Source organism: Narcine bancroftii, chromosome 5, assembly GCF_036971445.1.
Source record: "Narcine bancroftii isolate sNarBan1 chromosome 5, sNarBan1.hap1, whole genome shotgun sequence".
Classification (NCBI taxonomy): Eukaryota; Metazoa; Chordata; class Chondrichthyes; order Torpediniformes; family Narcinidae; genus Narcine; species Narcine bancroftii.
In genome coordinates, this window is record NC_091473.1 from 190,471,712 (window position 1) to 190,492,901 (window position 21,190).

Sequence of the window (21,190 nt, forward strand, 5' to 3'; positions counted from 1 at the left end):
CCTGTCGTTCCCCTGGATACCACGTGCTCCCTCTCCAGGGACACACAAGCACGCACGGACGTAACCCCCGGATGAGGAGCAGGCGGTCAACTCTCGGCTGCCCGCCAATTTAGCCCAGGCCCAGAGGACCTCCCTCCTCTCCAGAGTGACCCACCCTCCCCCACCTCCATACTGGGGGCTCTGATGTTCCCCCCCTTCAGATATTCTAACAGGGGCACACGGTACACCGTTGCCTCCCGGCCACAGAAACGACAGGTGGTCAGGATGTCAGTGGGCTGACTATAAAAAACACCATATGGCTCGATGCAATACCTTCCACCCACCCCCCCCCCCGCCCCCCAGTCTCCAATGAAAAAGTGAAGGACTCCCTTGTAAAGAGACCTCCACCGGGAGCTTGTGTGTGCAACGTACTCCAGAGAAACACTGTTTTGTCCAATTGCACATGTATAGAGTTAGATGATAATAAACTATAACTTAGAATCATAGAATGCTATAGCAGAAACAGGCTCTTCAGCCCTTCTAGTTAGTGCTGAACTATTATTCTTCCGTGTCCCATTGATTTGTACCCAGTTTGAGGCCCACCTGGCTTCCGTCCGAACGTGCTGTGGCCCACTGCTGAGCAGTATCTTCAAGTCAAAGGCAGCTCTGAAAGAAACACATCTTCATCTAATTTAAAGTGGTTTACTTAACATTATTAAAGAACACAAAAAGCACTGCAAGCCTACATTAAAAACTCCCAATCAAAATCAAAGCTCAAGCCATTTTAATGAGACCCCTGTGTCTGATGAATCTTCACCAGTTTCCACATCCTTGGTTCTGTGGTGGATAAATGCACACCTGAGGTCTGCCTCCACTTCTTACATTTGTCTTCAACCGCAGCAACGTCGAAAAGCCCGTAATGGCCCTGATTCACCACAGCCTTGTTTCAGCGCACCATGAAGTCGACTTTCTTTTTATTCTTCAACTCCCCAAACTCCTCTGACCTTCTCATTGGCTCATTGCCACACGGGTGATCCTGTCGCTCTCACTCTCCTCCTCCCGACGAGGGTAAGTTCGCGACCGTGACAAGCCTGGTTCGCAAAGTGGTTGTGAAGGGCAGGATCCTCTGAAGACATTCCTTTGCAATGTTGGGGTAATTATCCGTCATTTCTGGCCAAAACTCCAAGGCAGACGAAACATCAAACATAAACACATCAACATTCATTTTATTGCAATTTACGAAGGGCCTGTACGGTGTTGTAATGTTCCATGCTTGAAGCTTGGGTGAAGCGAAGGGGGATCTTGGACGGGTCAGCCAGCATCCACAGAGATGAAATAGTCCCCTTCTCAGCGGGGAAAGCGGGTTATTCTCCCATTCTGTCGCATCCATGGACATTACCTGATCTGCTGTCTGACCCCAGCTTCTCGTTGTTACCTCAACAAGCTGTTTCAACCCAATATCTGTAAATTTATTAACTTAATTCATGCAGTAGAAGGAAATAAAGCTACAACAGTAGCGGTTGCTTTAGATGCAGAGAAGGCCTTTGACAGAGTAGAATGGAATTATTTATTCAAAGTACCTCAAAAATTCAGTTTACCAGAGAAATATATTAATTGGATTAAAGCATTATGTAAGGGGCCATTGGCAAAAGTGACAGTAATAGGATATATATCAAAACAATTTAACTTAAGCAGATCAACAAGGCAGGGATGTCCATTATCTCCCTCACTGTTTGCGTTAGCTATAGAACCACTAGCAGAACTGATAAGAACAGAAAATAAAATAAGAGGGATAAAAATAAAAGAGAAGAAATATAAAATCAGTTTATTTGCAGATGACGTTATAATATACTTAACAGAACCAGAAATATCAATAAAAGAATTACATAGGAAATTGAAGGAATATGGAGAAGTGTCGGGGTACAAGATTAACGCAAATAAAAGTGAAGCAATGCCAATGAATAATGCGGATTTCACAAAGTTTAAGAAAGAATCACCATTTAGATGGCAAACACAAGCAATGCGGTACCTAGGTATACAACTAAATAAAAATCTCGGCCATCTATATAAACTAAATTATCATCCATTAATGAAAAAATTACAAGACGACTTAGAGCATTGGAAAGACTTACCACTAACGCTGATAGGAAGGATAAACTGTATTAAAATGAACATTTTCCCAAGGATACAATACCTATTTCAGTCATTATCAATTCACCTAACAGAGAAATTCTTCAAGGAGTTAAAGAAAATAATAAGGAAATTCTTATGGAAAGGGGGGGAAACCGAGGATAGCACTAGATAAATTAACAGAATGGTACAAACAAGGAGGCTTACAACTACCAAACTTTAAGAATTATTATAGAGCCGCACAATTAAGATACCTATCAATTTTTATCAAACAAGGGAAAAACCAGATTGGACCAGATTAGAACTAGATAAAATAGGGGAGAAGATACCTGAACATATACTATATAAATGGGATGAAAAATTGGTGCAACGTAGGAATTCACCGGTATTGCATCATCTGCTCAACAGTTGGAAGAAGATTCATTTAGAAAGGAATAAAACAAATTACCAACTACCAAAACTAATATTGATACAAAATCAACTAGTCCCTTTCACAATAGATAACCTTTCCTTCAGAGAATGGGAGAGAAAAGGGATCAAAAGAATAGAAAATTGTTTTTTGGGAAATAAATTATTATCCTTTGAACAAATGAAGGATAAATATAATATAACTCACGATACAATGTTTGCATACTACCAACTGAAAACCTACTTGATGACAAATTGGGAAACAGTCTGAGGTTACCAGAAGGAAGCAATTTTGAATATGTGATTACAGACACAATGATAATTTAAAAATTTATAACAAACATGTACATCAAACTGCAAGAAAAGGAGAACGAGGAAACATACGGTAAACCTAAACAAAAATGGGAACAAGATCTAAACATAAAGATAAAGAATGAAACATGGGAAAAGCTGTGCTCCGGAACTATGAGAAATACAACAAACACGAGGTTACGCATGATACAATATAACTGGATACACAGGCTATACATAACACCTCAAAAGTTAAATAAATGGGACCCAACAGTATCAGACAGATGTTTTCGCTGTAAAAAGGAAACATGTCGATACAATGTAAATTCATGCAATTTGGACATGTGAGAAAGTGGAAAAATTTTGGGAAGATCTAAACCAGATATTAAATAAAATCACAAAAAGCAATATACCAAAAAACCCAGAGATCTTCCTCCTAAGTAATATAAGAAACAAAAAATTTGGACTCAATTTGGATGGAGCACAAAAAAGATTTGTTATGATAGCCCTAGCTGTAGCAAAAAAATGTATTATGTCAACCTGGAAATTAGAAGACAACTTGAGAATACAAAAATGATACATAGAAATGAATAAATGTATTCCATTAGAAAAAATAACATATAATTTAAGAAATAACATTACAATATTCGAACAAATATGGGAGCCATACATGAAACACAATAGAGAAATCCTACCGTGGACTTCCACCACCTAAAATGACAGAAGGAGAAGACAACGAAAAGAACTGACTCAGTAAAATTTCTTGTTTATTTTTATTAAGTGACAACATTGTTTAACGGGTTTAATGTATCTTATAGATTGAACTTCAAATAAATGGGATAGGGGGTGAGGGAGGGAGGGAAGGGAGGGGGGGAAAAGGGGGAGAAAACGACACTGTATATATTCAAGAAAAAAATGTCTGTCTGTATCTTGGTCAATATGGTTTATAGTGTGAAAAATAAAAAATAAAAAAAAACAAGCTGTTTCAGCCCTAATGGCCTCTTCTTTACAAGTGCCGACGTGCGCAAGATTACTAAAGCTGTGCAAACAAGTTAAACCTGCGCGGAGGAGAAGTGACGGATGTATCTTAGATTTTGTACTTTAAATGAATGGGGGGGAGGTAGGGAGGGTGGGATGGGAGGAGGGGGGGGGAGAAAATGACACTGTATATATTTGAAAAGGAAAATGTATGTATCTTGATCAATGTGGTTTATGGTGTGAAAAATAAAAAATTAAATTTAAAAAATAAGAACGGCCATGCACCACCACCACCAAAAAAAAAGAGGAGAGGTGACGGTAAAAACTCAATGCTGGAGAAATGCGGAAGGTCAAATAGTATACTTCATAGAGCGAAAATAAAGATACATAACCCACGTTTTGGGCTTGAGCCCTTCATCAAGGTATGGGCCCTTCATCAGGTGCATATCATCATTAATGGATACTGCTTGATCTGCTGAGTTTTTCCAGCATTGTGTTTCAACTTCAACCATAGGGTCTGCAGACTTTCGTGCTTTCCTTCTGACAGGGGAAAACTACATATCGCAGAATCAGAACTTGTCATGAAATTCGTTGTTTTGTGGCAGGTGCAAAAAAAGTTGCTAGAAGTTTACATTTTTTAAAGTTACTAAATTAGTGAGAAAGTGAGGCAGTGTCCCCAGTTCATTGTATGTTCAGAAATCTGATGGTGGAGGGGAAGAAGCTGTCCTTGTGCTGCTGGGTGTTCATCTTCAGGCTCCTGGACCTCCTTCCTGATGGTAGCAGAGTGCAGAGGGTATGGCCTAGATGGTGGGTTGTGAGAGGGGGGTGTCCTCGAGGATAGAGGCTGCTTTCTGGAGACGATGCCGCTTGTAGACGTCCTCGATGGAGTGAAGACTGATGCCTGTGATGGCGATGGCCAAATTCACATCTCGCTGTCATCTTTTCCTGTCCTGAGCATTGGCACCTCCATACGAGACGGTGATACAACTTGTCAGGACGCTCTTCACGGTCCACCTGTAGAAATTTGCAAAACTTCTCACTAAATCTAGCCGCTGGCGAGCCTTTTATATGATTGCATCAACATCTCGAGGATACAAATGGAATAAAACATTTCTTAACCATAATCGGTGCCTGGTTGACCTCTAGATAAGATCAAACCTCACGTGTACCACCGTTTATCACAGTTTTCCCTCCTGCATGTATTTCTTAAACATGATACTGGCGTCCTTATTTCAATATTGTCGACGAGCCGATTATGTGGGACTTTGCCAAACTCCCTCACAGGAGGAACTCAGCCGGTCGAGGGAAAGGGGGATGTTGGAAAAGAGAGCGGCCGACACTTCGTCAAGTTGATTACATTTGTATTAGGTGTGAGGGGAAAGAAGTTCAGAGGAGATGATGGGGGAAGGTTTTTTTTTTACACAGAGAGCAGTAGGGGTCTGGAATCCATTGCCAAGGGTGTAGTTGGAGGTTGGTACAATAGGAGACATTTAGAGGAATGTGAGGAAAGGAAGGTGTAGATTGTTGAGTAGGTTTATATAGGTCAGCACAACATTGTGGGCTGAAGGGGCTGCACAAAAACCCAACATGAAGGAGGAAGTCAGCGTCAGGGCACTGGGTCCGATTTGTGGTGAAGAATTTTGGACTGAAAATGTCGACTGTCCTTTGCTTTCTGTGGATGCTGCCCGACTCTCTGAGTTCTTCCAGCACTTGGTGTGTTGCGGATCACACAAAGTCTGGAGGCGTTGTGGACAGTGAGGAAGGCTCTCAAAGCCTGCAGAGGGGATCTGAACCTGCTGGAAAAATGGGGTGCAGAATGACGGAATGTAGACATCTGTGAGGTATTGCATTTTGGAAGGGCAAAGCAAGGTAGGACAGACACGGTAAATGGTCAAGCACTGAGGAGTGCAGCAGGACAGAGGGATCTGGAAATACAGATACATCATTCCCCGAAAGTGGCGTCGCTCACAAATGCAAACTTTTGACATATTGGCCTTCATAAATCAAAGTATTAAGTTGGAATGCTGTTAATAAAGTTGTACAAAATATTGATGAGGCCAAATTTGGAGTATTGTGTGCAGTTTTAGTCACCTAACTACAGGAAAGGTATCAATAAGATTGAAAAGAGTGCGGAGGAGATTTACTAGGATGTTGCCGGGACTTCATGAACTGAGTTACAGAGAAAGGTTAAACAGGTTAGGACTTTCCCTAGAGCGTAGAAGAATGAGGGGAGATTTGATAGTGTTAAGTATACAAAATTATGGTAGGTAGTATTTATTCTCATGTAATAAAATATAAATGTAACAGAGTAAATGTAGGTAGTCTTTCTCCACTGAGGGTCAGTTTGATACAAACCAGAGGAGATGGGTTAAGGGTGAAAGGGGAAAGGTTTAAGGGGAACATTAGGGGGAACTTCTGGTGAATGCAGGGTTAATTTTCACATTTAAAAAGAATTTGGACAGGCACATGGATGAGAGAGGTATGGAGTGATAAGGACTGGGTGCAGGTCAGTGGAACTAGGCAGAATGATCTTATGATCTTATAAGACGTAGGAGCAGAAATAGGCCATTCAGCCCATTGATTCTGCCCCACCATTCATTCATGAGCTGATCTATTTTCCCCACTCAGCCCCACTGCCTGGCCCTCTCCCTATAACCTTTGATTCCCTGGCTAATCAAGAACCTATCAATCTTTGCCTTAAATACACCCAATGACCTGGCCTCACAACTGCCTGTGGCAACAAATTCCACAGATTCACCACCCTCTGGCTGAAGAAATTGAGTCTTTGTTCTAAGCGGAAGCCCTTCAATCCTGAAATTGTGCCTTCTTGTCCGAGATTCTCCCACCGTTGGAAACAACCTTTCTACATCTACTTTGTCCACTCCTTTCAACAGAATAATGTTTCAATGAGATTCCCCCCTCCCCCCTTCATTCTCCTAAATTCCAAGTACAGACCAAGAGCTGTCCAACACTCCTCACACATTCAGGATGTCAGGAACTCGAATGGATGGGCAGCTGGGGCTTTGGGAGCTCTGGTGGGTGGGCGGACGGAGCCAAATATAGGGGGGGGGGTCAACTTTTACATTGTATCGACATGGTACACACGTATACACAACACACCAGGCAACAAGGTTGAAGGCCTCATCCACCATCCTAATCCAAACGATGTTGTGGAGGGAGGGGGGTGGAGCACATGTGAGCAGCTATGAACTGCTGGGACCGATCAAGTGTTCGAGCGGGTGGTGGAGAGCCGGAGAGAATGGGATTTTCGCCATTGGAGGGAACGTGACGAGTAGTAGCTGTCTGTCTGTTGAGACTGAGCGCAGATGGGGAGTCCGCTTTGTCGAGAACCTTCGTTCTGGCCCACAGCAACCTCCCAGCAGTTGACCTCACACCCCATTCCAACACTGACACGTCTGCCCGTGGCCTCGTGCACTGCCAAACCGAGGGCATCAGCAAATCAGGGGAACAACACCTTGTAGTCACGGCCCTCTCCAAGCAGACGGCATTAACATCAACCTCCAATTTCCATTAAGCCCCCTCCCCCGAGGCTCTCTCTTTCCTTGTCCCTCTACCCCTTTCTTTCTTCCAGCCCACCCTGTTTTCCTTCCCTCTCCTATCAGAGAATTACACTTCCTCAGAATGTTGAGGGACCCCCCCCCACCCCCACATCTTGACAACACTTTACAGGAACACCACTGAGAGGGCCCTGTCTGGCTTCATCATTGTATGGGATGATAGCTGCAAAGCATCAGGCTGGAAGTCATTACAGAGGGTCATCACAATGGCCGAGAAGATCACTAGGGTCTCCCTTTCCTCAAATGACATTTACAGAGCATAGAACCTTCTAGCACCATGCAGGCCCTTCGGCCACCAACATTGTTTTAACCTACGTCAATATACTCCACAACAATCAAACCCATCCCTCCCACAGGCTGTGAGATTGATGAACGGTATCCTGTAACATTGGGGCTCTCATAAATGAAACAAGTAAATCATTCCAAAATATTTATACACTTTTATTTTGATTCGTGTGTGCACCGTGATCTGGAGAAATGCTGTTTCGTCTGGTTGTATATGTACAATCAGATTTCTCTTCTACCCTCTCACCTGTATCCACCTTTAACCTCTTATCTTTTCACCTGTGCTCCTCCCCCACCTTCTTATTCCACACCTGCTTGATTATCAACACTCCTTACGAAGGCCTCAGGCCTAAAACGTCGACTGCCATCTACTAACTGTGGATGCTGTGTGATCTGCTGGCCCACCCACCAGAGCTCCCAAAGCCCTGGCCCCTCGCCCTTTGGAGCTCCCAATGTTGGTTCTTTGTTGTACTGCACTGGTGGGAGGTGGGGGGTGGGAAGGAGAAGGGTAGAGCCACTGCCTCACTCTACTGCAGAGAACTGGGTACAATCCTTAGTGCAGGTGCACATATGTGTGTGTATGTGTGAATGTGCATGTGTGTGGGGGGGTGTGTCTGTGTGGGGGGGTGTGTGTGTTTGTGTGGTTGTGCACGCATGCTGGTGTGTGTTGGGGGGGGTCTGTATGCACATGTGTGTGTGCATATTTGTGTTTGCCCGCTCTCCGTGACCACCTTAGATTCCCTTGAATGCTCTAGCTGTTGGCCCATGGTGGGATATTGATGGGAACATTGGGGGGTGGGTTACAGGGAAAATAATTATGGAGATGGTAGTGCCCTGTGAGTTGGTATGAACTTAATGGGCAGAATAGCTTCCTTCAATGTCATCAGAAAATACAGAGGCTGTTCAGTAGAGTCTAGGAATGAGCAAGATGGGAGCCATAGGTTTAAATAGCAGACGAGAGGAGGTGGGGATAGTGTAGCCCTGAAAACACGTAAATTCCAGCATCATCAGATAATCACATTCCTGAGCTGCTAATGGTTTGTCAAGTGACCTTGTGTCCTTCACTCACAGAACAAATCCCAAATGTCTCGTGCAAGCTGAGGAATTCAGCTGCCATCTCTGACCTTGAGCTGTTTTGAATGGCGTGGATGTTTTACACCCCTCCAGTTCAAGGCAGCCTGACAGGGCAGATGCCCCTTACCCAGGTACCGTGCACCAATGCCCTCCGCAGTGAGGTTCCCCAGCTATCGATGCCCCTCAGCTAGACACCTGCTGTACATTTCTAATGCAACACTACCTGTACCATTCAGTGCGCACATACTTTTGTCACAGGGAAAATAATTTACACCATGTTAAGAGTTTTGTCCACACTGACTACTAAAAATTAGAGGGAACATTGCCCCTCATATTAGACATTTCAGCCCCTAGGGAGAAAGCCTTTGGCCATTCACATGATCAATGCTTCTTATCCTCTTATACATCTCTATCAGGTCACCCCTCATCCTCCGTCACTCCAAGGAGTAAAGACTGAAGCCTCTCCACATGCAGCATGCTCTCCAATCCAGGCAGAGTCCTTGTGAATCTCCTCTGCACCCTCTCTATCGCATCCGCACCCTTCGTGCAGTCAGGTGACCAGAACTGAACACAATATTCCAAGTGGGGTCTAACTTGTATGGTTGCAACATTACCTCACGATTCCAACTCGATCCCAAGATGATTAATGAAGACCAACACACCATATGCCTTCTTAACAACACCATCAACCTGTGCAGCAGATTTAGATTGCAGAGCCCAAGATCTGTTCATCTACATTGCTCAATGTTAACGAGCCCTCCCATTAACATTGTAATCTGCCTTCAAGTTTGACCTACAAGTACAACACGATGAAACAGTGTTCTCCAGACCTCAGTACAAAACATGCAGACAAACACATATAGACATCAATACATATACAGGAGAAGTATTCATGTATATAAATAAATAAATATTATTTTGTGAATATGAGAGTTTTGGATGGTGGGTGTGAACGGGTCCTTTGGTTGTTCAGCGTTTACTGCCAGGTGCTGCCAAAAAACTGATGGAAAACCGTGAATGGCGTCACAAAGCAGCACCCACAGTTATTACAAAAACCGACTTCCAGCGTCCCCATTGTGTTAGATTCTGTGGTTCCAGACTGGGACTGCAAAGTCACCTCTATGTTCACAGATGAACTGCACAACAGCGTGTCTTCTTCAACCAAAAGGACTACCAATAATTCGCTGCTTGTGGGGAAGAAGCTGTTCCTCAGATTGGTGGTGCTGGCTCCTGGATCTCTTCCCCCGACGGGAGCAGCCGAAAGATGCTGTGTGGGCTGGGTGGAAGGGGACTTCGATTATTTTGCGGGACCTCTTCAGACAACAATCCCAGTAGATCACATCAATGGGTGGGGAGGGAGACTCCGGTGAACCAATCTGCCACACATATGGTCCTATGGATTGACCTTCAAACCATTTCTCTGCAGCAACCATATGAAATGAGGGGTACAGATAGAGTTGGCATTTTCTGAGTTAAACTCCATCTGCCACTTCTCAGCCCAGCTCTGCATCCTATCAATGTAACCCTTCAGATTATCGACAACACTGTCAACTTTCATTTCATCCCCAAACTTACTAACCCCACCCTTCTATTTCTAATAATCACGAAAAGGACCTCAATCTTGACATTTCACAGGAGCACCGCTGAGAGTATTCTGTCTGTCTGTATCATTGTGTGGACTGGAAGTCAATAGAGGATCATCACAGCGACCAGTAGGATCACTGGCGTCTCTCTTTCCTCCACTGACCACATTCAGCGGGAGTGTTGCTTAAATAGGGCTCAAAGAATTACCAGCCTTTTTTTCCACTGGCATCCCAGTTCATTAGCCGTGCAGTGTCCCAGGACAGGAAGCCATTTGTGCTGTCTCTACTGGGCCACCTTTAATCAGGACACTTATTGCTTTTCCACCAAACACCACTCAACCCCAGGAATCAGAGTGTTCCACCTTCTATTGGAAACAGGTGACTTTCTGCTGTCCCTTTCCACTGGTTTAATCGGCAGACCAGCATCAGCTGACACCAGAGATATGAGTAGGGGTAGAAGCCATCAATCTCTGTTGACTGTTTTCCTTTTCCACTGGACCCTGTCCCAGTTCATTCCTGGGACAATGTGTCAGTGGAAAAAGAGCTATCAAAGACCCTTTTTCATCCAGCACACAGGATCTGTGACCCACTACCATCAGGAAGGAGGTACAGGAGCATCAAAATCAGGGCTGCCAGGCAGGGTAATAGCTTCTTCCTACAGATGATGAACAATATCCTGTAACCAAGTAAACCATCCCAAAATATTTAATTTATTTTAAATGACATCTTTATGTATATATAGATATATATATATATATATGATTACTATGTGTTGTGTATTGTGTTTGTGTTTACTGTTGTCTGGAGAAACATCGTTTCACCTGCTTATACGTGTACAGTGAGATGATAATAAATCTGAACAAATAAATGAGAGAAATTTGTTAATTGATTGTGCCATGGCATGTCGGTGTGTATAATAATTAAGACCACAAGACTCAGGAGCAGAACTAGGCTATTCAGCCCACCAAATATGCCCCGCCATTTAATCATGACCTGATCCATTTTCCCACTCAGCCCCATTGCCTGGCCTTCGCCTCATAACTCTTGATGTCCTGTCTAATCAAGAACCAATCTCTGTCTTCAATACACCCAATGACCTGGTCCCACAACTGCCTGTGGCAACAAATTCCAGAGATTCACCACCCTCTGGCTGAAAAAAAATTCATCTGCATCTATATTCTCAGCGGACACCCTTCAATCCTGAAGTTGTGCCCTCTTGTCCTAGTCTCTCCTACCATGGGAAACAACCTTTCTACATCTACTCTGCAATTGAGCAATAAGGACTGCAGACTTAATTCAACAATAAGCATCACTGAGGATCTCGGTGTCCAAAGAGCTGCTGGTCTCGGGGTGTGGTGGGGTAGGGGGAGGTCAATGGCTTTGGTTCAGTAACAGGGGCCAGGAAGAGGAAGGCTCATAAGCTAGGAGCTCAGGTCCGGTGAAGGGGAAGCCTGTGCTGCTGTGGAGGTGACGTGGGGCACAGGAGGGTGTCAGAAGTGGCAGAATCCGCAGATGCTTGGCATTTCTGTTCAATGCTTCTCCGCGGTGGGGACAACAGATGAGCGTAGGCTCTTTGCGTGAAAAGAACCTTATGCATTATGTATATGAGCAGAAATAAAGTGAGTCCATTTTCAGAGTCGTCACCTACCACCCCACCAGCCTCCACATTCAACACATCCTCCTCTGCCATTTCCACCACCTTCTATGTGATCCCACCACTAGACACATCTTTCCCTCTCCACCTTTCGAAGGGACCGCTCTCTCCGTGACTCCTTCATCCATTCTTCCTTCCCCACCAATTGTCTCCTTGGCACCGCAGGAGATGCTCCACTTGTCCCCACACCTCCCTCAACACCATTCAGGGCTCCAAACAGTCCTTCCAAGTGAAGCAATATTTCATTTGTGAATCTTCAGGGGCCATCTACTGTATCAAGTGCTCCCATTGTGGTCTCCTCTACATCAGAGAGAATGGGTGCAGACTGGGAGATCCGTCCGCCGCAAGAGCATGGGTCTCCCATTTTAATTCCCCTCCCCGCTCTCTTGCTGACATGTCTATCCATGGTTTCATGCACTGCCAGACTGAGACCACCCGCGAATTAGAGGAACAACACCTCGTCTTTCGTTTGGTCACCCTCCAACCGGATTGCATTAACATCAACTTCTCTGGCTTCCATTAAACCCTCCCCCCTTCTTTCCACAGTCACCTTTCCCCAGCTCGCTCTCTCTATCTTTTCCCTCTGTCTCCTTTCACACAGACAAAATTAATTCTCACTTCTCCCTGCATCATATCCAATTAACACCTTTCGTTGCTCTGGACATCTCCCCCAGCCAGCACTATCTCTGTTCTGTCCTTTCCTGGGTTTTTTTTTCCCTTATTCTTTGCTTATTCTCTGAAGAAACAACATGATTAGCGCAACGCTGTTCCAGTGCCAGTGAGATTGGGAATGGGATTCGAATCCCGTGCTGCCTGTAAGAAGTTCGCAGGTTCTACCCGTGTCTGCGTGGGTTTCCGCTGGGGTGCCCGGTTTCCTCCCACCCTCCAAAACATACCAGGAGTTGAAGGTTAATTGGGTGGCATGGACTTGTGGACAGAAATGGCCTGTTACCATGTTGTGTAAGTTGTGCGTGATGTCATATAACCATATAACCATATAACAATTACAGTACTCTAAAATAAAATTTAAAATTTAGAAAACAGGCCTCAAAATGACGACAACGTATCTTTTATCTCCTACGGACGTTGCACGAGTTTGTTTTTTTACCATTTTCAGAAACAGCAGGTGGAAAAAAAAGCCCAGTAAAATAAGATCCTTGCCACTTCCAGCCTATCACAGATTTCAGTCCCACACAATGCCCTATTATCCAACATTGTTTGAATGGGGTGAATCGAAAGGAGTGTGAACAAGGGTAGATGCCAACATTCCTGAGCGCAGCTTAAAATACACAATCAGGTGTCAGGAAAATATTATGTCCTCTGGGGCACAGTGGTTTGGGTTAGAACAATGCAGAGACCTGGTGAAATGTTTTAAGAATAGACAAGGGGAGAATATTTGCATCAAAGATGAAGGTTGAGAACCTCAGAGCACTACAGTACAGAAACAGGCCCTTTAACCAGTCTGGTCCATGCCAAACTATTATTCTGTCTGGAGTAAAACACGGAAGTCTCCAGATGCTGTGAATGTAATAAAAACACACTGAAATGCTGGAGGAACTCAGCCAGTCCCTCACTCCACATCCCTCTTCCCCCCACTCTGGTCCATGCCAAACTATTATTCTGTCTGGAGTAAAACACGGAAGTCTCCAGATGCTGTGAATGTAATAAAAACACACTGAAATGCTGGAGGAACTCAGCCAGTCCCTCACTCCACATCCCTCTTCCCCCCACTCTCTCCTATTCCCCCATCCACACTTCTCTCTTACCCTCTTTCCCCTCATCCTCTCCTCCTTCCTCCTTTCACTTTCTCTCCCACTCTATTCTCTCCCCCACCCTCTCTCCCACCTTCCCCCCACTCTCCCACCTTTCCCCCACTCTCCCACCTTCACTCCATTTCTCTCCCACAATCTCTCCCCTCTCCATGCCACCTCTTCCTTTCTCTTCCCCACTCTCTATTCACACTGTCCTATCCCCATCTACCCCTCTCCCTCATTCCCCTCTTTCCCTTTCCCTCCCCTCCAACTCCCCCTCCCTTCCAACTCCCCCTCCCTTCCAACTCCCCCTCCCCTCCAACTCCCCCTCCCCTCCAACTCCCCCTCCCCTTCATCTCCTCTTCATTTCCCCTCCTCCCTTCATCCCTTTATCTCCTCCCTCTCTATCTCCCGCTCCCCTTCATCTCCCCCTCCTCTCCTCCCATCCCCTCATCTCCCCTTCCCCTCTATCTCATTACCTCCTCCCCTCCACCCCTTTCCATCTCCCCATCTCACCCTCCTCCTCATTTCTACCTCCATCTCTCCACCCCGTCATCTCCTCTCATCTCTCCCCCCCACCCCCCCGTCCACTCATGATCTCAACCTCAACACAAAAATTCCCCGTCCTCCTCCTCCGCCAGCTGACGGCATCGCCCCGCCCATCGCCGACGCCGCGCCACTCGATTGGTCGGCCACCCCGCCGTCAGTCGGCCCGCCCCGCGCAGACGCCGCCGCGCCTGCGATCAGCCCCTGTCCACGCGCCGTCCCTGTACGCCCATTGGCCAGCCGGCTGGTAAACAAGCAGCACCGGCCAATGGGAGGCCGGCGCACGCGGCGAGCGCGGGGAAGCCACCAGCGCCGGGCGGACGCGGGGAGGCTATAAGTAGAAGCGGCGGCCGCGAACGGGGCTCAGAGAGGATTAGAGAGGCGCGGAGCCATAGAGGGAACGTTTTTTATAGCTGATTGCCGCGCTTGAAGCAACCCCATCCAAAAACAAACCCCCGCAAACTGGATCACGACATGGGAGTCACCAAGCACCTGCTCGACTCGTTTGAGGTGCACTTCAGCGGCTCGCCGCGCAGCTACGTGGCCGGCGACAAGGTGGCTGGCCGGTTGGAGGTGCGGCCCGCCCGCCAACTGCGGGTCACCGCCGTGCGCGTCGTGGCCTTGGGGTACGCCCGCGCCGAGCTGAGCAAAGGCTCGCAGCCGCTCCGCCAGCAGCAGGAGTACCTGCGCTACCGGGACACGCTGCAGGCCGATGGGGAGCTGCCGACAGGTGAGGGCGGGTGGTTGCCATGGGGATGGAGGAGCTGGTTCCACTGGTGATGGGTCACGGGAGTGGAGGGAATGGGTGCCTTAAAAATGCATGATTTGGGCAAGGGTTGATTGTATTAGTGATGGGTGAGCCGTAGGTAAGAGGGGTGGTGGGCGAGACATGAGGATGTTGATTTCCCTGGTGATGTGTGCATTGAAGCAAGAGTGGGTGTGGATTGCCTCTAGGGTGAGTTGGGATCAGTGGGATGGTATTTACCTTGCTGTTGGGCATCTTAGGGCTGTTGTGATTGGTAGTTACTGCTGTTTGAAAGGAAGGTGTTGGTGTTAAATGAATGAAAGGATCTGTGTCCTTTGTGAGTAAAGAGTGCAATGGGTCGGGGGAGGGGGTTGTAGGCCAGCTTTGTGCTGGGTTTGGAGTTGACATGGACATACACTGATGCTCCCAATGTCTTTTGCAGATGGCCCAGTGCTCCTCCAACCAGGGAAGATGTACACGTACAGTTTCAGCTTCCAGTTGCCTGAAGGGTGAGTGAATCTGTACTATTCTGGTTTGGGTGTAGGCTCCTGCTTATCAGTAGGTTGGCCTTGTTTTCCTGCTGTGGTTTCTAAATCCTCTGTTGGTTCCCCTAACAGGCCCCTTCCTCCATCGTTCAAAGGGAAATACGGTGGGGTGTGCTACTTGGTCACAGCCTGCATCGACCAGGAGAAGACCCCGACTTTGGAAGTCAGCAAGAACTTTGAGGTGATGGAGTCCATTGACGTTAACACACCAATGCTACTGGTGAGTGGTAGGCTTTTCTATTTCACTTGTGGCATATGTAAATATGACGCCTGTCACTGAACAATGTGGGGTGGGGGGGAGACTAGTTGCTATTAGGATAAAGTTGAAAATTGTGACGGTAAAGTTTAAATTATTTTAGACGTACAGCACAGCCCACAGGCCCACGCTTCCCAAATAGCCTAGTAACCTATAACCCCTGTTTGTTTACAGCATGGTATAGGCCCTTTGGTTTCAATGTTGTGCCAACCCATTTATTCCCACCTTAAATCTCCCTACCTCAAAACCCTCTATTATTTGCCCACTAAAGAGTCTCTTAAATGCCGCAAAATGTTTAAGCCTCCACGACCACCCCTGGCAAGGGTGGGGGGAAACCCATGCAGACACAAGGAAGAAAATGCAGACTCCCTTGCAGACAGCACTGGATTTAAACCTGGGTTGCTGGTGCTGTAATAGGTGTCATGTGCCCAAAATAAAAACCTGTTTCGGGTAAGGCCATAAGTTAGGGTGGAGTTTAAAGGAAGTTGGAATATGTGCGGTTGCCAATTCTTATGATATCAATATTGTTCTTTCAGTCGCCTGTTAGTGGTTCCAACAAGAAGAACCTGACTTGTTTCTTCCTTTCCGATGGCTACGTGTGCATTGCAGCCAAGATTGACAGGAAAGGCTACTGCCAAGGTAACTGGGCTTCTCCTGCTTTCATTTTAAAGCACCCTTCTGACTGACTATGGAATGCCCATTGTCTCATCAATCTCTCCCTCTCCCTCGTGTGCACAGGTGACGAGATCTGCATCAATGCCCAATTCCAGAACAGCTGCTCGAGGATTATCGTGCCCAAAGCTGCCATTTTGGCCAAGCAGACTTACCGGGTCAATGGCAACACCAAAGTCTACAAGGAGAAGCTCAGCAGCGTCCGGGGAAACCATATCATCTCGGGAAGGTCAGATTCCTGGTGCGGCAAGTGCCTCCAGGTACCAAAGGTGAAGCCGTCAATCAAGTGCAACCTCATCTGCTTGGAGTATTCGCTTCTGGTGAGTGTGGCTCATCAACAAGGGTAAGGAGGGGGGGGAGAGAGTTCGTGCTTGGCCCCGACATAGATGCTCATATCCTGATTGACAAGACAAAAGGATATTAACCTGAGCTCATCGAATCCAGAAGGCTTTTCATCATCAATTATTTAATGGCAGGATGTGTTGACGTTGCATAGGTTTCAAAGGAAGTTCATAATGATGATACTGGCAATGGAAGGGAACGTTTGACAGCTCCCGGCCCACATTTGTTTGAATTTAGGAGAATTGGTGGTGGGGGGGGGTCCTCATTGAAACATTTCAAAATTTGAAAGGCATGGGCAGAGTCAACGGAGAAAGGTTGTATTCATTCCATAGCGGGAGTGTCTAGGACAATGGTTCCCAAACTTTTTCAGGCCACATCACTAGTGCCCCCTCCCCTTCCCCCCCACCCCCCCCACACACCTTTTTCTTGATACGGTATTAGATCTGCAAATTTAAAAATAACTAATCTAACACTATAAACAAATGTATGCATTTCAAAAATAAAACATAGTAAACCCATTTATTTAGCAATATGAAAGGGTAAATTTATATCTCACCATGACACAATAATATAAATGTGAAACTAAAAAAATCAAATACTTATGAACATCCTAACATTAGAAGTTACAGTTAGATGTAAATACATATCAAAAACTACAACATGTAGCTGGTAACACAGCAAAGCCTATATATGTTTAACATATATTCATTCATGAAATACATAAATATAAGTAAATGAATATATCGTGAATGACAAAGCACTTCTAACAAAAAACAAATGTAAAAACCATGTAAATCATAGCAGAAAAACATCAGGAAATATTAATCATATCTTTATGTTATAACTTAAATGTACATTACAAGACTGAAGATAACTTGCAAAGCTTACAAACTAGATCCTTGGCCCTTGCAGACATGAAATGCGATGATCACCAGTCCCCAAGGCACCTGCTTTTCTGATCTGGCTGGTGTACTGTCCAGACCACGTCACCAAGATACAAACAAAAATTCGGACCGCCCTCCTTTTTCCCCTCTCTCCCCCCCCCCCCCCCCCCCCACCTCGGATCTTTCCACTGCCACCGCTCACTTTAGGAATGACTGGTCAAGAACAAGAGGGCCCAACTTCAGGATTGTATAGTGTCCGCTTAGAACAGAGATGCGGAGGAATTTTTTTCAGCCAGAGAATGCTGAATCTGGGATTTGCTGCCACAGGCCGAGTCACTGGGTGTATTTAAGACAGAGATTGATAGGTCCTTGGTTAGCCAGGGCATCAAAGGTTATGGGGAGAAGGTCAGGCAGTGGGGCTGAGTGGGGAAAATGGATCAGCTTATTATTAAATGGCGGGGCAGACTTGATGGGCTGAATGGCCTATTTCTGCTCCTGTGTCTTATGGTTTTATATCATCAATAAGACGAAGAAACCATAGCATACCTGGATGGTGGTGGAAGCAGTTTAATTCTTCAGGTACCAGGTTTATTGTCACAGATCTAGCACAGTGAGATGGGTTATGTGAGCAGACTAACAGGTTCTCTCTAATGTGCAGTTTACAAAGTGTGGTATTCAGCAGATCCTCAGACCCGTCAGTAGATTTTAAAAGGGAAATGTCAGGGATATATAGAAAGTGTTCAGATGCAGGGGAGAGCAGAGAGGGCAGTTGCATTTCGAGAAGAGAGAGCTGGCAAGATTCCGCCTGAGATCGCAGAGTGCGGGATTGGGAGAGCTCTGTGCCAAACTGCATCTCTCGCATCCCAAAGCGGTCAGCTGCCCCTCACTTGTGAAAGTAGTAACCGATGGCAGCTGTTTTTCTTTTCTTCCCCCACCCCGTGTAGATTTATGTCCATATTCCCGGAAGCAAGAAGCTAATCCTGGACCTGCCCTTGGTCATCGGTACCATCCCATTCAGCGGCATGGACAGTCGCTCGTCCAGCCTGGCCAGCGACTGCAGCGTTAGCAGCAGCACCATGAGCTGGCCCCACATGGAGTTTCCGGAGTCCATGTCAAGTAAGGACCACCCATTTGTCTCGCTCGTTCCTCCAGACCTTTTCTCAGTGATCGTTCTGGTCACCTCATTACAGGAAGGATGTGTCAGCTGCAGAGGGGTGACAGAGGAGATTCACCAGGATGTTGTCAGCAGAGCTAGGACTTTTCTCTTTGGAGCGAAGTGGGATGAGAGGAGAATTGATAGATTCTGAGAGGCATCAGCAGGGTGGACAGCCAGCACCTTTCTCCTAGGGCAGGAGTAGCAGACACCAGAGGACATCTGTACAAGGTGAAGGAAGAGAAGTTTAGGGGAGACCATAAGGAGTAAGTTGTGGGTGCCTGGAGTGCATTGGCAGGGGTGATGGTGGAGGCTAAAACATTTAAGAGACATGGATAAAAGAAGCTCAGCCAGTCAATCAAAGGTAAAAATACATAACTGATGTTTTGGGCTTGAGACTTCATCAAGGTATGGAAAATGTCGGCAGATGTCCGAACGAATGAGAAGGGTTTTATTTTTAAGGAGTTTGTGGGTTGGCACGACATCTACTGTAGTGTTCTAGTGCTGTAGTGAGTCCCAACTCTGGCACCTTTGCTCCTCCAGGTTCGTCTTCCATGGACAACCACCGGATGGAATGCCCCACCACCCCCCTGCTCGACGAGTGTGATGAAATCCCACAGAGCCCCATCTTCATGAAGTATCCATTCAACTACTCGCCGGCCTGCAGAGAGGTACGTTCCAACAACCCATTCCGTTCCCGTCAACCTTTCCCCCCTGGCAGTCTGATCCCAGCCCAGGCCCTGATGAGCCTTTCCCAATTTTGTTTCGGTCTCCAGCAGGTTGATGAGAATGGGAACAATGAGCTGGTGGTGCAGTGAAGGGGCTGCGAGTGTGGAGGCGGACTTGTGTTGAAATGGCGTTCGGCGGTTCCGAGGGCACAGAGCCCCCGCACCCCCGGAGTGAAGGCGGAGGGAGTTGGGCTGTGCCGGTAAAGAGGAGACAGCGCCAGCTCCTCATGCAAGGACTCGACATTCCAGCCACTCTGGCTTCAATCTTTGAAGGACATTGAGTATTCGTATAAAGGTCATGTCGCGGTTTTCGGGAAGCGTTGAGCTCTCCGCTCCTTGTGGTTGTCACCTCTTGTGAACATAATAGTAGTCAACTGATCATGGGTGATGTGAATTGTTATGCTTAGATTGATTCAGTTAATCGAAGGTGTTTGTTGTTTTAAAAAAAATCTTTTGCCTTAACTTGTGGGGCAGCACCAGGTGTTTCACTATTTTGCCACATAAAAGAGCCTGGTTTGCTGAGCATGTGGTCTCTGCCCACCTGATAGAGGTAGGTGCTTGAATCCAAACCCCCCCTCCCAGTTTGGAGGTTATTACTCCTGAGTGGTTTCCAATCCAGCATCATACTGCCAAAGCTTGTTTTCACACGACCTAACCTGTGTTTCAGCTCATCTCGACATTTCACACCTCGATGCCTGTGGGGGCCTCTTGACTTCTCTTGGGTGAGGACTCCCCTTGTGAAGAGCTTGTTTCTGGTGTTGTGTTTTTTTAAATTTAGACCTGCAGTGTGGTAACAGGCCTGTGCCAGCCAAATTCACCTGCGGAAACCTCGTACATTGCAGGGTGAGAGAACCCCCACCCAGGTCACGGGAAGAATGTGCAAACTCCATTCAGGCAGTGCCAGACCCTATCCCAGGTCACTAGCATTATTGACAACATTTCAATGCAATTTGCATCGTTAATCTTCATTTTTTTTATATACACAAGTGTCTTGTCTGAAGAAAATGGTTCCACGTTCTCACAACCTTTGGTCTGGCCTGGTTATCTGGGCCTCCTGATCAACTCCTGAGGGAGCTTTTTGCTCTTGAAGTGTTATTTTGATATTTTATTTAAACCTTTTGCATTTTTCTACAGTTTGCTAGTATTGTGCATCCTTGTCAAAAGTCATTTGTATTTTTCTAAGCACAAAGGTATTTTGTACACTTGAATGTTTTGAATAAAGCTCAAATATTTTAAAGTAACGATTGAATGTTCCAGTCTCCCAATCTCACTTTATGGTAATGTTAAGATTCCATTTATTATAAACACAGATCTTTATATAAATGTTTTTAATTTAAATTTAGACATAAAGCATGGTGATAGGCCCTTTCGGTCCTTGTTGCCCAATTGCACGCAATTGACCTACAACCTGGTATGTTTTAGAAGAGCCCCCCCCTCTCATTTCCCCTTTGACTGCATTCAGTGGGAGTGTTGCTTAAATAGAGCTTGAAGAATTTATCGAGGATCCCTTTCCATTCAGCACACAGTATCTGTGTCCCACGACCATCAGGAAGGTAATTAACTTATCTCTGCAGGATTTGAGAATGATCGGTATCCTATAACTTTCTA

At 46.1% G+C, this 21,190-nt stretch overlaps 1 protein-coding gene and 1 long non-coding RNA gene across 3 annotated transcripts; one reads left to right on the plus strand and one right to left on the minus strand.

The window, feature by feature from the left end:
- Positions 1-3,564: 3,564 nt before the first annotated feature.
- LOC138762876 (uncharacterized) lies at positions 3,565-14,269 on the minus strand. Its single transcript, XR_011357225.1, has 2 exons — positions 14,228-14,269; positions 3,565-4,800 (listed from the first exon to the last, which is right to left on the minus strand). It is a non-coding gene; the product is annotated as an uncharacterized lncRNA (long non-coding RNA).
- A 339-nt stretch (positions 14,270-14,608) lies between these two features.
- Positions 14,609-20,823, plus strand: LOC138764432 (thioredoxin-interacting protein-like). 2 transcript variants are annotated; one of them, XM_069940357.1, is made up of 8 exons: positions 14,609-14,987; positions 15,445-15,511; positions 15,620-15,767; positions 16,340-16,442; positions 16,542-16,795; positions 18,646-18,817; positions 19,398-19,525; positions 19,634-20,823. In XM_069940357.1, the coding sequence occupies exons 1-8, from the start codon at positions 14,732-14,734 to the stop codon at positions 19,670-19,672; spliced, it is 1,167 nt and encodes a 388-aa protein (XP_069796458.1). In that variant the 5' UTR covers positions 14,609-14,731; the 3' UTR covers positions 19,673-20,823. The 2 variants fall into 2 exon arrangements, with proteins under 2 accessions (XP_069796458.1, XP_069796457.1); XM_069940356.1 differs by having other exon boundaries at positions 14,610-14,987; positions 19,631-20,823.
- The last annotated feature ends 367 nt before the right edge of the window (positions 20,824-21,190 follow it).

Coding starts and splice junctions, on each gene's coding strand:
- LOC138764432 (XM_069940356.1), top strand. CDS start 14,732: ATGGGAGTCACCAAGCACCTGCTCGACTCGTTTGAGGTGCACTTCAGC. Junction 14,988..15,444: donor CGATGGGGAGCTGCCGACAG/GTGAGGGCGGGT, acceptor TGTCTTTTGCAG/ATGGCCCAGTGCTCCTCCAA. Junction 15,512..15,619: donor AGCTTCCAGTTGCCTGAAGG/GTGAGTGAATCT, acceptor TTCCCCTAACAG/GCCCCTTCCTCCATCGTTCA.